We start from the raw sequence: 14502 nt of genomic DNA, 5'->3' as shown, positions 1-14502 counted from the left end.
TAAATGAATACTGGAATTTGGGAATAGAGCTGTAAGAACTGGGAATATAGACAGTAGAATACCAGAGTTTGGGAGCAGAGCTGCAAGAACTGGGAATATAGACAGTAATTTAGTTAAATTAGGTAAAATAAAATTTTAATTTTTAAAAATCACTTTATGTACCTAAATCAGAGACAAAAAGTTAGATAATCAATTGCTCTACAGTCAGAATAAGGTTTAAGAAGACCCTGTGGCAGCAGTGTTCAGGAATTCCATGTGCTTTGTAAGAATGGGAGTTTTGTGTGTGGGTTTTTTGTTGGCTTGTTTTAAAATAAAAGTGATTAGACAACCTTGCTGAGTTGCCTTTAAAATATTCTTCACATTGATAAATGCTTATAGAAAAATAACAAAAGTAATCCATATATAAATCTCAATAGGATGTTCCATAAAATTACATGACCAAGCTTTTTAAGTGTTTGAGGTCATAATTATTTTAGTAGGATTACTATTGCAAAGGCTTATAGCAGTTCTATATAAAGTCTAGTTAACAGTTTCACCAAAAAGAGGATACAAATCTTTATTCTCAGTTTAGAAGCATTAATTGTATCTGATTTTAAAACAAATTATACAATTTAGTTTCCTTTAAGGGGTTGTGATTTTGCTCCCCACTTTTATTCTCTATTTTTGGTCATTCTTCTTACTCAGGGAAGAAAGCTGACAGAATCATAGAACAGCTGAAGTACATCTGTGTGACTTGAAGTCAAGACTTAAAGGTAAAAATCTTTTACCTGGTCCCTCTGAAACAATAGCGCAGAAGATTTTGGCTGTTTCTCAAAAAATGCAGGATATCCCCTACTTTGCTCTAGGTTGGTGTCTCAGTGACAAATTCTAATGTGTCAGGGAGCAGAGAGAGAAAATTGAATGTTCTGTGGGATGTGTGTGAGTATATATATATAACAAAAGAAGGCTTCAAAGCTAGCCCAGCTTGTGTGCAGTATGCAGACTCCCTACTTACTGAAGGGTTACTTCGGTAGCTGGCTAAGAAGCTGAGGGGTGGGAGCTCCACAGGGTTTAACACTACCTTAACTGCTCAGCCTTAGCTTTTCCTGGTCTCCGTGACATTGTTGCTAGGTGATACAGAAACAAGCCTTCATCAGATGGCAAAAAGCAGGCTAAAGAGATAAAATTAGTAACAGGGCACCTCCCCTATAAAATTGAAGTGATCTACAGTAATATTCAGACTTGGCATTTCTGTTGTGTCTTTCATCCATAGACCTTTAAAGTACTTAATGAAAGATGGGAAAGTATTCTGTCTGTCCTTGCTGGGGGATGGCAAGGTGCTGTGTATTGTGTAGCAATATATATTTTAAAAGTCCAAGAGGAAGGAATATTTCCCTGTAGTTTCTGTTGCTAACAAGTATTTAAATGGTGCAAGATGCAGGCAAAATGCTTTGTCTAATATTTGGTCATTTTAATCATCTTGAATCATATGCTGACAGCCCAGAAGGTGACAGTGTAAGCTGAGAGGTTTGTACAAGCATTTATTTCTTATGATAATGATGCAGTACACGTTATAATTTGCCTCACAAGTTGTGTTTAGCCCCATACCTTTTTCTCACCTATTCTCCTAATCTTGCTGATCTACCCAAGTAAAAATAAGACCAAATATGTTACAGGGTTCCTGATGGATTTTACAAGTATTTTAAAGCTGAAACAGAAATAATCCTAGTCCTAGGTATGAGATCTTAAAGGAAGCATCAAGCTGTACAAACAGAAAAATACAAGGATGATTTCCAGGGCTGCTGAAAAACTCCATTAAAGATCTAACATTTCTAAACATATGATGATTTCTGTAACAACTGAAATAACTTGCCTGGCTTTCTCCAGAATAGTTGATGCAGATTCTTGTCTTGTGTGACATTTAAATGGTTTGGGGTTTGGATTTTTTGGGGGGGTTTGGGTTTGTGGGTTTTTTTTTTTCTTTGCAATTTATGCATATACTTAAGTTGTATATGCATATATTCTGACACTATGTTGGCCAAAATCTTGAAGTAGAAAGGTGGGTCTAAGTAAAAAAAACTGTATACCCTGTGTACCATGTCAATGTCTGCAAACGTGAATGATGAGAGGACGAATGTTGGCTATGCAATGCCTTCCAGAAGTTTAAACATGTAATGGGAGTTTCCATAAGGAAGTTTCTATGTGACTTCTCTTGCTGGTGTTTTGTGGGTTTGGTGGGTGGTTTTTTTTTGTTTGTTTAGTTGGGGTTTTGCTGTTGCTGTTGCTGTTTTGAGGGAGGGATGTTATTGTTTAGAGTTTTTTGGTTGGTTTGGTGAGGGGTGGTTTTGTGTTTGAGTGGAGGGCAGGATTTGCTAACTGGCTTCGAGGCTCTAACCTGATACCAGGCAGGAGCCAAATATCTATGGAATGTTAACAATATTAAAACAAACTGCAGTACCTCACAAAAAGGGAAGTGCTATTATTTTAAAATGGAGGGAGGGGTGTCCCCTGATAACAGGAAACCTACATAGCTTGATCTTCAGTTTTATACTCAAAATGCAGTTCCATTCTTAAACAGCTAACTTCAGTTAAAATATGCATCGTCTTCACAGATAATGTTTTAATAAATGAAATATGAGACAAGCTTCTAACTTGAATATCCATGCTGTCCAGGGGCAATAGTAATAGCTGAGTTTTATTCCAAAGAGTAAAACAATTGGCAAACCAGAACCTAGTGCAGAATTTTATAAAGTTGGGCTCTTCACATCATTGGCTTTAAATCTCTGCTTCAGAAGGAGAGATGGATAAGCCTTGGTGTTGCATAAAGAGTGGAGAAGTTCCCAGGGTTTAGACTTGATTAAAGAAGCGCAGCAAAGTCAGGAGCTATTTAGTCTCATTTGAGACAGTGTTTTCTTGTTACAGCAGAAAGGTTCTCATGCATAGGTCAGTAAGTTACTTTTTCTTAAAACTTCTTTAAGGATTTCTCTTCTATGTATTAGGTGTCATGATCTTTATTTGTTTTACTTAAAGAGTAATGCACTTAAGAATCTCAATTACTGGTACTTCTCTGTCTTTGAACTCATTCCTGGACTTCTATAAAGCTCATGCCAAATCACATGCATAAGCAGCAATAAGGAAAATGGTGGGGATGTAGTTTCTTTAACTGCATTTGCTTCTCTCCACTGCAATATATTTTTCTCATTTCTTCAGTCTCTCTTCCAGTGAGAGCCTTCCCGTGTAAAAGTGGTATGCAATTTATTCTACAAATGTAGTATGTTTCCCTAATTCCTGGTTTGTTTTTTTCTTTCTGGATGCCCACTTCATGCTTCTCTTTCACAGAAGCTCTACATATTAACATTGAAATGTATGTTCCGTTTTGGCAATTGATTCAGGCAGCTTCAGTAAAGCCTTAAGAGCTACCATAAGTGGTTTTGTTACAAGTGATAACTAGTGTGCTGGTACAGTGCTGTCTTCTTCCCTTGCAGCCCCACTGTCTCAGCTATAACCACCACAATATTATGAGTACTGACCATTAATAGCCCTGTTTAGCATATTGCTATTAGCAAAATTGCACAGAGAGGCACAGATAATTAAAAGTTTAAAATTCTGTTTATAGTTAAAGAAAAATTTTAAGATTATTAGCGCATAAAAACTAGTTTTGGCAGAGAAGTGAGCTTAAATTCTTTCTTTGGCAGATAAATTGACAAAGTACTCAAGCGTTCTGATATATGTTAGTCTATTGACAGAGCAAACAGTAAGTGCAGTAATACAATTCAGCATGTGCATTAGTTGGCCAAGATACTTGCATGCTTACATAACTGTTCTTTGCATTATTATAAAAAAGACATTTCCCTTACAGTTCTGTTATTAATAAAAATAATACTCAATTCTGTGTTTCAGAGTAAGCAAGCTGGGGGGGGGAAATCTCAAAAAGTTGTTAGAGGAAACAAGACAGGAAAAAGAAGTCAGGTCATTTCCAGGCATCTCCATTCTCAAAAGATTCAGGAAAATGTCTGAAAGGCACTGTATATGCTTCCAAACCACTGTCTGTGCAACATTCAGCTTTAAAAGGTATGTAGGGAATGAAAGTGTTCTTACAAGCAGGTGTATCTGTATATTCATCTGAAATGGGACTAGGAGTATGAAAAGAAAACTGTTATGGTAATTATGCAAGTTGGGCGTCAAACACTTGGACCTTTGCATGAATACTATTTGACATGGAGACAATTAGAATCCAAAATCAATCCTTGATAATGTACACTGCATCCTTACTGTGAAATTAGTGCAGAAAGTTCATTGATTATAAATTGCGTAATATAAAACAATATTCCAGATCTGGATACCTACTATTATGCTTGGTCCCCATTTACATTTGTCAAAACAAGTAATTTTTTTCCCATTCTATAGCAGACAAGTGGCTGAGCAGCAGCAATTCCAGCTGAACAATAATTTGATGGCCTGAAAGGAACTTGGTTCCAGTGCCTATATTTAGATACTCAATTTGGAACATTTTCAGGAAAATCTGTATGAGACAAGCAAATGCAGGCTTCCCCTGCCCTATCTGGAATAATGAGGTTTTATTTATAGTTAGATCCAGTGACAAAGTATGTAGGGAAAACTCAGTGAACGAGCTTTGTATTCTGTGCCACTTTCTCTTGTGTCATCTCCTTAATGTCATGTGTGTCAGTGAATAAATGAACTCCAGAGAGCCAGGACAGCTTATCTCTGAAAGGACTTGATCTTTTTTTTCTTTTCTCACAGGTCTTTAGGTGATGAAATAGCCAAGAAAATAATTACTAGTTGGGGAGCTATTTTCTTTTTTTTTTTCTCCTGGAGTTTAAGGAACGTGTATCATAATTGCTTTACAACTTCCACTGCTTATCTAAGTACTGGCATTGCACACTGAAAATGCAAGCTTTATTTTCAGGAGTAGACAAGATGGAGCAAAGGTATACCAAATCAAAAGTTACCTCCTTTCTAGTTTGAAAAAAACAGTTTTCAAAACATCTCTTTCATCCTAATGCTGAAAACAGTGTTTCATGTCGGCAACCTCTTTTCTATTAAAGGATACCCCAGTATTTTGTTAGATCTGTGTCTCATTTGAGCTGAAATGCTTAGTAAAAGGACTGGTTATGGCTGATGGCTTCTTACATGAGGAGAAGAGACTAAAGGAAGGGATCGTAATTGTTTTAATGACTATGTGTGATATTTTACTGACTTTTTTTTTCTATCCATAGGCATCTAGCGCAGTTCTGTATACCTGAGCCACTTGTTTTGCTGCTCCTCCTCCAGCTGTGCAGGAAAAATTGCTTTATAGCATCATGAAGCAATTCAGTGCAGGAAATGGTTACAGATTAAAACTAGCGTTGTCAAATTATTGAAGTCATGTGGCTCTTAGTTGCATTTGGAAATTGTATAGCAAATGCATGTCTTTTTGGCAGCACCCAAACATGATTATGATCTGTGTCACAGTTTGCTCTTATTAGCTCTTAGACTTGGAGCATTACATCCAGTTTTCATCTAATCCTTGTTGAGAAAAATGAGAGGTGATAAGACAAACTGTAAATTAAAGGGAAAAGAGTGACTACAGCAGGCAGACAAAGATAATTAAAGTGATTTAACTATTTTTATATTCTATTACCGAAGGCCAGATTTTTGTGACTGTGGTGTACAACATGTAAGCCATTGCCAAAGCGTATGGCTTACTCTGTTAGTCTTAGGAGACATGGAGAATTGGATTTCTAGGAGGATTTGGTCATCCTCTCTGTCCACTTAATGAAGGCAGTGCAGTTCATTCAGGTGAAGCTGTGATTCACAACTGGAGAAACTTGCACTATAACTGCTCATGATACTCTCTATGTGCAGAGAACATCCTTCATGAGGAATGTCAGTTTAGCACCTGCAATACGCATGTGATTGTAGCCATTTGGCTTTGCCAACTGATGCTCCAAGTTCAGCCCAACCACCAAAACCAGTGTGGACATACTGAGACTTCAGCAGTGTGGTAAGAGACTTGATACATTGCAATGAACTGGGGCGGGGTATGCATCCATGTGCTATCCAGGGCTAGAGAAGACTTTTGCCTTCAGCATCTTGCTTTGTGGATAAGCTAAGGTGAACTACTCTGTTCCATGCACGGCTGTAATGACTTGCTGTTGATCCTTCCTGTTCAAGGAGTATGATGGTTACACTTTAGGGTGTACCTCCATAGAAATGTCTAAAAAATACATGCAAAAATAAGCACTGCATATGTATCTAAAGCTGCCAAGACAAAGATACATTGGGTGCCATCAGGTACTGTGAATGCAGTTGATCTATTTGGCAACATGACTGATAGAAGATCTTCCATGTGGATTAAGTTGAAAAAAGAAGAGGCTGTTTCTAACGTTAGTATTTACAACTTCCATTAATTTATCTTAACTTTAAATAGAACTTCATAAATTTTAATTTGTACGTGAATAACAACATTATTCAACACTTTAAAGCAGGCTTAAAGAGACAGGGCACTGTATTGGAAAAGTAAATTTTGTGTACTTTTATTTGGTAAAGATTAAAAAGAAATGCAAGTTTCTATTGTCTTTTACCATAATGATGTGTGTTGTTTAGCCTTGTTCTTATCCAGACTTTGAAGCTCCACTTTTTAAGATACATATAGTTGTATAAATATATTTTTTAACATAATCAGCCACTTTAAAATTCCCTTTCTGGTTTTCAGTTCTCTAGCGCTTCACAGCTCTCATCCATCTTCTGCTGCTTTTTCTTTTTCTGTCCAAATTCAAGCTGATACACTGGCAAGTATATTCACTCTCCTACTTTGACATCATAAAGCAGACATGCTTAACTGACCATTTCCATGACGGATTACTGCTCTCTAACAAGGCTTAACTTTCAGCTGCTAGAGACTGTAGACTGAGAATTCGGAATATTGCGATAGTTGTAGTATTTTCACAAGAGGGATTCAGGAGGAATTTTCATACTGTGTCTCTTATAATGCGGATGAAAGTTATAACCTTCAGCATTGCACTTTTCGGCTCCCTTTAGCCTAAACCTATACCTAGTATGTTTAGGCTCCGGGCGGTCAACTCCCCTCACCGTGCAGCGCCCCTTCCGGCGGGGCAGCGCCTGCCCATGCTCAGCCTCACCGCTACCGCCGCCGGCCTATAGGCGGGGCGGAGGCCGCGCCTGCGGCACCCACTGCCGCCGCGAGGTGGCGCTGCAGGCCCGCGCTGCCGGCCGCCGGCGCCGCGTCCCCGCCCCTCCGCCATGGCCGATGTGGAGGACGGGGACGAGCTGGGCGCCCCCCTCTCGCACCCAGGTTCGGCGGGCTCCAAGGCGGGCGGTCCCGACAAGATGTTCTCGCTGAAGAAGTGGAACGCGGTGGCCATGTGGAGCTGGGATGTGGAGTGCGACACCTGCGCCATTTGCCGGGTGCAGGTCATGGGTAAGCACCAGCCCCCAGGCCCCGGCAGCCATGGCGGCCGCCCCCGTTGCGGGGCAGGGGTCGCCCGGTCGGTGGGGCAGGGGCTGCACTGCCGCCCTGCGCTGCTCCCCGCTCATGGCGGGCGGAGGAGACAAGTACGGCTTCCGGCAGAAGGGGGGCGGCCCCGCCGCGCCTCCCCTTCCTTCTCCGCGCCCTCTCCTGAAGGAGGGCGCTGCGGCCCTCGGCACCCGGTGGCGGTGTCCTCGGGGGGCTGGCCCGCAGCGCCCGAGGGTGCCCCACGCGGGTGCGGGTCTGTGCGGTCACCTCAGGCTGCATGCGGCTGCCGGGGGAGCGTCTCCCCGGAGCCCCCTCCCCTGACGGCCGCGGGCAGCCTTCCCCGCGCCACCCTCCTGCCGGGGGAGGACGGAGCGCCCGCTGGGCTTCTGCCCGGAGCCTGTCAGCGTGAGGAGCTGCCCTCGGAGAGTGTGTGCCAGGCCCGGAGGCGGGCTGCTGGCCTGCCGCCCCGCGCTGTGCAGGAGCGCCTGCAGCGTGCAGGCCGTTTCCTGCGCGTTGGCGAGCTCCTCCAGCGCTGAGTTACAGCCGAGCTGACCAGAGTGCTAGATGTGTGGCGCTGGTGGTGGTGGGTGGCTGTTAAAGAAGCAGTTGTGGATGTAGATACAAACTAACTTCCAAAATCAGTTAATCCAGGCTCTCTGTCGCTTCTGCCCAAGCCTCCTAATTACTAGTGCGGTTTAACACATGTGAATACACAAAAAAATCTGTTGAAAAGGGATTAATTTACCTAGTTTTGAAATCTGGAGGATCTCTTTGAGAGCAGCCTTATTGTTGACTGGCATTAGTGTTTTCTGACATCTTTTACGAGTATGATACTTATCTTGGATCTGTGCGTAATTTTTTAATTCTTATTCTATTGTGTATCTAATCCCCAATTTTTACTATTGTGCCAAGTTGTCATGGACATAACTGCCCTCTCACTTCGTCCTGGTACGGTCTGACAGGAAAAACAACCCAGGATTCCCTCCAGCAGCTTGCTTTTGCAGGTCCAGGAGCCATGATAACTGCAAATTCAGCCAGGCTTAACAGAATTGAGACACAATATGTAGTGCTGTCATTTCTCATACACGCTTTACTGAGAGCGTTCTTTGGAATGGAAAAAGCAGAAAGGTGTGCTAGGAAAAAAAAAAGCCCAGACTGAAGTAGTGGGAGATTCCCGTCTTGCATAAGCATGTTTTGGAGATTGTCTGCTTTTATATGGTGAACAAAGACCCAGAGACCACCCTGGAAATAGGGAATTGGCTTCATCTGCCATATAAACCATAATATTCTGTTGTAGCCAACCTATTACAGTGCACTATAAAAAAAAGTCTTAAATGAACAAAGTCCTACCCAGAGCTTTTATAAAAGTATAACATAAAAGTGTGTGCTTACAATTTTGCATATCTAGACCAAGGGAGTACTTTTCATCTGAAACTAGCAGAAAAATCTGGTAATCATTTTTCTGAGAACAAACTGCGTTGTTAGAACATGAAACTTGATTATTACTGACTTCAGTTTAGCAATTTCACATTGACCCTGCTAGACCCAGTCTGGCTCCTGTAGAGCCACTGCGTCTGCAGGAGCCTTAGGTTGGAGGCAGTGCCAGATTTCAGCTGGCACTTGGTTGAAAGTTAGTTTGATTTTTAAGAGGGAGGGAAGTGTTAGCTGGCTTGATTTTCTGCTGGTTTAACTTGAACCAGTGTGGTCTTCAAGGATCACAGAAGCACAAGGGAAGGAAGCAATAATACAGGTGTTAGCTGGGAAGGGCTGGGTTACAGCAGTACTGACTTACCTTTGCTTAACCCTTCCGACTGACATCCTTGTGGTTATGATGCAGGAGTGGTGACAGCTTACCTTGGTGTAGTGGATAGTGATTTCTGTCCCTAGCTATCTGTACTGCTTCTCTGTCTGCAAATCTAGGGCTGGGATAGGAAAGCTGCCATTATAGTGACTACTCGTCTGCCACAGTTTGCTGCCTTGCACATTGAAGTGACCCTTCAATTTGCTTCGGTGTACCATGACACAAGTTGAATCAATTTGAATGAATCTTCTCAGCAGCTTGGTCCTTTAATGGCACAGAAAAAAACCTGACAAGAACAGACATCAGGAACCTTTATTTCTTGTCTTACTTTTATCTCACTGAGGAGAGGGCAACTGTTTCAGAGTTTCTGTCTTCTTTGTTCTTTATTTCCTGTGAAAATGAAGAGTATCTGGGCAGATGAAACCTAAAATAGACATACTGACCGTATGTGGCAGAGAAAGCAAAAATATTCAAATCTAAATTCCTGCAGCATATCATGTTCCTGTCATGTAGGAAAATACGGCCTGACTAATGACATGTAGGCCAGGTCCGATCTGTGGGACACTTATTTAAACTGTCACCTTTTCTTTGGAGGAGATGAAGATGTGTTTACTCTCATAATAGTTGAACACTTTCTGTTGTGCACTGTATGTGCACATAAGTCTGTGGCCACCAGTGTCAGGGCAAAGGAGAAACAAAAGCGTTTTTCTGCTGGATGTTTGTGGCACAGTACTAAGCCTGGAAGTTGTCACTTCTGTATTGTACTGAGTCCTGAACCTGTCATCCAGTCCTACAGGCACAAACTGGAGTGCATAAAGATGATAAATATTTTTAATTAAATACTGTTTGATGTTTATCTATTTATTTATGATTTTATGATTTATATTATTAAATTGACCAGTATGCTTGCACATGTATGACTCTTGTGAAAACTGTGTGCAGGTACTTACTAAGGAAACCCACTACATGAAAAGCAGGAGGAGGTGGGGGTTATGGTGAGAGATGTACAGCCAAAATAAAAGTAAAAATTTGTGAATGATTTCCTTAAAAGGAGATGCTGACATCTGGAAAACAAAGTCCTGTAATTAGGGTTTGGCTTTGTGCTTGCTCTGGTCTTAATATGCCTGAGTGCCTTGGCACAGATCCGCTGCTTGTTATATCTACAAAATGGAGAAGGGGTTTTTTGGGGTTTTTTTTGGTTTGTTTTTTTTTTTTTTTTCATTTTGTTTTTTTTTTGCTTTGTTTTTTTGTTGTTGTTGTTGTTTGTTTGTTGTTTTTTTTTCCTGCAAAAGTTATGAAAATACTAAAGTCATGGAAAATAAACAAAACTTGTTGGACAGTTTATAGTCTTTCTGATCTCTCTCAGATATATATTTCTTTGTCATGTGTCCTGTTTTAAAATTTAAGGGGTTATTTAATGTTAAAGGGCTGAACTAGGCATCAGACTTGGGATTTTTACCTTTTTAAATTGGTTTTAGAGTTTTTATTTTCCTCTGATAAACCTATTCTTAAGATGGAATCCTGAGAATCAGATTGAGTCTTGTTCTTGTTTACTTTTAGATGCCTGTCTTAGATGTCAAGCTGAAAACAAACAAGAAGATTGTGTTGGTATGTAGTGATTTCATTCGCTTGTTTTTCAATTGAAGCTTCTCTCAGTAGGGAGCATTTTAAAGTTTGAAGTGAATACTGATTTTATTAATGCTCTAAATTAAATGTGTTTCATTCTACATTGTGTCATCTTTTTACATTAGTAATACTTTATACTTTATTTTTGAGCACTAATAAAATTAGTTTTCATGTCAGGCATGCAGTAGAACAAAACTTCAAATTTGCAGTCAACACATACACAACTGGGAAGTTTAAGTTTCTGTCACCCTGAGCATAGTTGAGGAGAGCATAATGTACACTTTTGAAGTGGTTAGGAACAGGCTGCTTTTTTTTTTTTTTTCCTGAGATGTGTGCCAGAAGACACAATGGTAATACGAATAAAAATCCTCTGTTCTGAAATCAAGTGTGTCTGGGTTAGAGGGTTAGAAAGTGCTATTTTTCGCACTCTTAATTCAGACATAGTGGAGACAATTGCTTGTTTGTTCATTCTTCATTTCGAAAAGTGGAATCACTTGAGTTTTCTGTAATGCTCTTTAATCATAAACATACTTTCAGTTGCATACTGATATATGCAAAAGCAAATCTTCATTGTGATGTATTTTAATCTGAAATAGTGAAAATTGTCTCAGTTTGCTTTAAATTTTTAAGTCAACTTTTAAACCAGTGGTTAAGCTTTCCTTATTTTTTCTGTTTTGAAGTATATTCTCTCAAGCTTAATCCACTGTTGGTTTCGATGATTGTTTTAATGAGAGTGGGGATTTGCTGTTGCATGTATCTTAATTGGCTTGCTGAGTGTCCTATTTAAGATAGTCAGAAAGGAAAACAAACCCAGAACAGAGTTTACAACACTAATTTGAGTAGTACCCTTGTATTGTAATAAGAGGAATGCGAACTAATAAGGCGAAAACAAAGTAACTAGTACTGTTCAGAAGTAGATGGACACTTTTTGTTGTGTTGAAAGAGTTGTAGCGTATGGTAAACTTCTGGTTTAAGATCGCATTTTGAGGCTATATATTGTATGAAACATGCTTCCTTGATGTCATATATTTAAGTTTAAACACAGCATTTCAGGTCAGAATTTGGTGATACGGTCTTTTATGATAGTAGTGCCTTGGCTATAGTTTGGTACTGGGGAAGATAAAAGTGAAGAACTTGGATAGTTGCACTTACTTCTTGGGCAGAACTGATAAATGTGTTTATACATTCACAAAACTGTGTCACTTTGTATAAGAAAGTGAGAATATATGCATTTCTTTGTTGGTAATTGGAAATAAGTAAAAGGATGGATGATAGAGAACTAATCACCATAATAATCCAGTCTCAGTGGGTAAATCAGTGATGACCCGTTTTGTTTCTACAGCTTGCAGTGGTTATAAACATCTGAGAATGATAGTTTGGACCTTACAGTAGGTGTTAATTGGATAGCTGAGTGTGACTGGAACGTGTTCTTTCTTCTTTTTCAGTGGTTTGGGGAGAATGCAATCATTCCTTCCACAATTGCTGCATGTCCCTCTGGGTGAAACAGAATAATCGCTGTCCCCTCTGCCAGCAGGACTGGGTAGTCCAGAGAATAGGCAAATAAAAACACTGGAAGTTGGTGTTCTTTTTTCATGTCAAACTTGTTGAAACAGTGCATGTCTGACACCTTATGCTCCTACAGAAGAATGGAAAATGTCAATTATGGCATGATTTATTTAGTTTTATCTGCTAGAAGATAGGTGTGGTTTTGTTGTATGTTGTTTGCTGTCAGAGGAGGGAATGGTCCATCTTACTGCAGATGTTTCCACAATAAAAAAACCAAGAGACACTATGTTAACAAATGTATCTATTATGATTTGAGTGTTAACTGTATCAGAGCATAGAAGTGTGGTAATGCAGATGATACTCTAAATACAGTTTATTTAATGTTTTTGTTTAGGTAAATGAATTAACTTGCAAGGGCGACCTTAGCTGTAAGTCTGAAACACTGCATAGTTTACTGTCAGGATTAAGAAATTGTTTTCTGAGTAATACTGTATACAAAAACAGTCAGTGAGGTTTTTTAGGAAGTATTCTGGGTTTTAATCTAAATAGTGTGTAAAGCATTTTCTGTATGCTTTTTCTATCACACTATACTAAACATTTCTAATTTAGCTTTTCATCATGACTTGAGAAATTTTTGTTTTCTTGTATCTCTGTCATTGTATTATATTCTATACATGATTTCCACAACCATAGCATTAAAATTTAACTCCATTCATAATTCCTTAATTTGTATTTCTGTTAAAGATAACAGAGACATGTATATTTAATCCAGAGACTTTTGGTACAATGACACGTATTTGATATCAGTTGACTGGGGGCATAAACAATCCTGCTGGTTAGCTGACTAATATAGAAAGCCAACAAAATTAGTAATTTAATAATCCCAAGGAAAGCAGGTACTAATTAAATCTAGGGAAAAATGTTTAATTGTTTTTCATGAAAATTCAGTTAATAGAAATTTACCATCATTTTATTGGTTACTGTGTTTTGGAAGTGGGAGAAAGCATTATGTGATTTTTGTGGAAATTCTCAATATATCATTTTTAATATATATATATATGAATCATGTTTTTTTTCTTACAAATATTTAGGTGCTTGCTTCTGACTTGGTCTTTTCCCTAAATATCCAAAGTAATTACTATTAATCTGACCATATGATGTGGGATTATTTTTTTAAAATATATATAATGTGTTGAATTATTGCTTTAAACCTGTAACAAATTCAGGCTTATTAAAATGGATAATAAACCTGGGTGAAATTGAAAAAATATTATATGCATATCATGTTTACTTTAAAATTACCATCTTAAATGTTTAATGCATCTCTCAGCAGATGTATTTCTGTCCAGTTCTGTTTATTTAAAGAGGTTTATCTTATCTGTATAAAGTAGTTCCAATGTCAATCTCTGTGTTATCAAGCATACATGTAGAGTTTACTGTGGTTTTGTTTAATACTTGTAATCTTGGTTTTAAAATGTTTTGATTTTTTTTTTTAATATAACTTTTGTTTCATTACAGACTGAGATAAAATAATTTTCTCTGTCACTGTTACAGTGTATGACATTGGTTGTTATTATCCAAGATGATGTCTGTCTTAAAACTGAAAACAACTATAAAATAGGTTAACAGTAGTAATGAAGTGCCTTTAGCTCTTATGTTGTTGGGGAGTATTTCTATTTGTGTAAAATGATTCTTCCTAAAATGACTGAGAAAATATCTGATGGGATGCAGAAATCGGTTTTATCTGTCAAAGTGAAACTATATCTATTTACCAGCTATTTTCTGTGCCAGAATGGTCCCAGGCTCAATCTTCTAACCTCTATTAATTCCATCTAGTCCCATCAGAGGGCTTCTTTATTCATTTTGCTTTGGTTTGTGGGTGAATATGGAAAGTACCAGAGTAATTTTCACTCTGCTTTCTGTTCACATTACGTGCGTGACAAGAGCAGCAAGTAATTGTAGAAGAGTTTTCCAAAGTGTTGGCTCAAATAGGTGTTTACACAGATGCTGATAGTTGTGTATCTTTTTGACTAGTAACTAGAGGTTCGCCTAGAATAAAAGGTAATAAATTATGTCTTGCATATTTTTTCTCCGATCAGCTTAAGTCTCAGTC

The 14502-nt window shown here is 38.8% G+C and overlaps 1 protein-coding gene across 2 annotated transcripts; it reads left to right on the top strand.

The window, feature by feature from the left end:
* Nucleotides 1-7190: 7190 nt before the first annotated feature.
* Nucleotides 7191-14461, top strand: RNF7 (ring finger protein 7). 2 transcript variants are annotated; one of them, XM_065674940.1, is made up of 3 exons: nucleotides 7191-7413; nucleotides 10818-10865; nucleotides 12329-14461. In XM_065674940.1, the coding sequence occupies exons 1-3, from the start codon at nucleotides 7243-7245 to the stop codon at nucleotides 12383-12385; spliced, it is 276 nt and encodes a 91-aa protein (XP_065531012.1). In that variant the 5' UTR covers nucleotides 7191-7242; the 3' UTR covers nucleotides 12386-14461. The 2 variants fall into 2 exon arrangements, with proteins under 2 accessions (XP_065531012.1, XP_065531011.1); XM_065674939.1 differs by having other exon boundaries at nucleotides 7199-7420.
* Nucleotides 14462-14502: the final 41 nt, after the last annotated feature.

The sequence above is a fragment of the Lathamus discolor genome, chromosome 3 (genome assembly GCF_037157495.1).
Source record: "Lathamus discolor isolate bLatDis1 chromosome 3, bLatDis1.hap1, whole genome shotgun sequence".
NCBI lineage: Eukaryota > Metazoa > Chordata > Aves > Psittaciformes > Psittacidae > Lathamus > Lathamus discolor.
The sequence above is the reverse complement of the archived record's forward strand: the minus strand, read 5'-3'. Positions and strand labels throughout refer to the sequence as shown.

What these genes read in the sequence shown, in the direction of transcription:
- RNF7 (XM_065674939.1), top strand. Translation starts at nt 7,243, where the DNA reads ATGGCCGATGTGGAGGACGGGGACGAGCTGGGCGCCCCCCTCTCGCAC. An exon ending in TTGCCGGGTGCAGGTCATGG is followed by an intron (nt 7,421 to 10,817) that starts GTAAGCACCAGC and finishes GTTTACTTTTAG; the next exon opens with ATGCCTGTCTTAGATGTCAA. An exon ending in CAAACAAGAAGATTGTGTTG is followed by an intron (nt 10,866 to 12,328) that starts GTATGTAGTGAT and finishes CTTCTTTTTCAG; the next exon opens with TGGTTTGGGGAGAATGCAAT.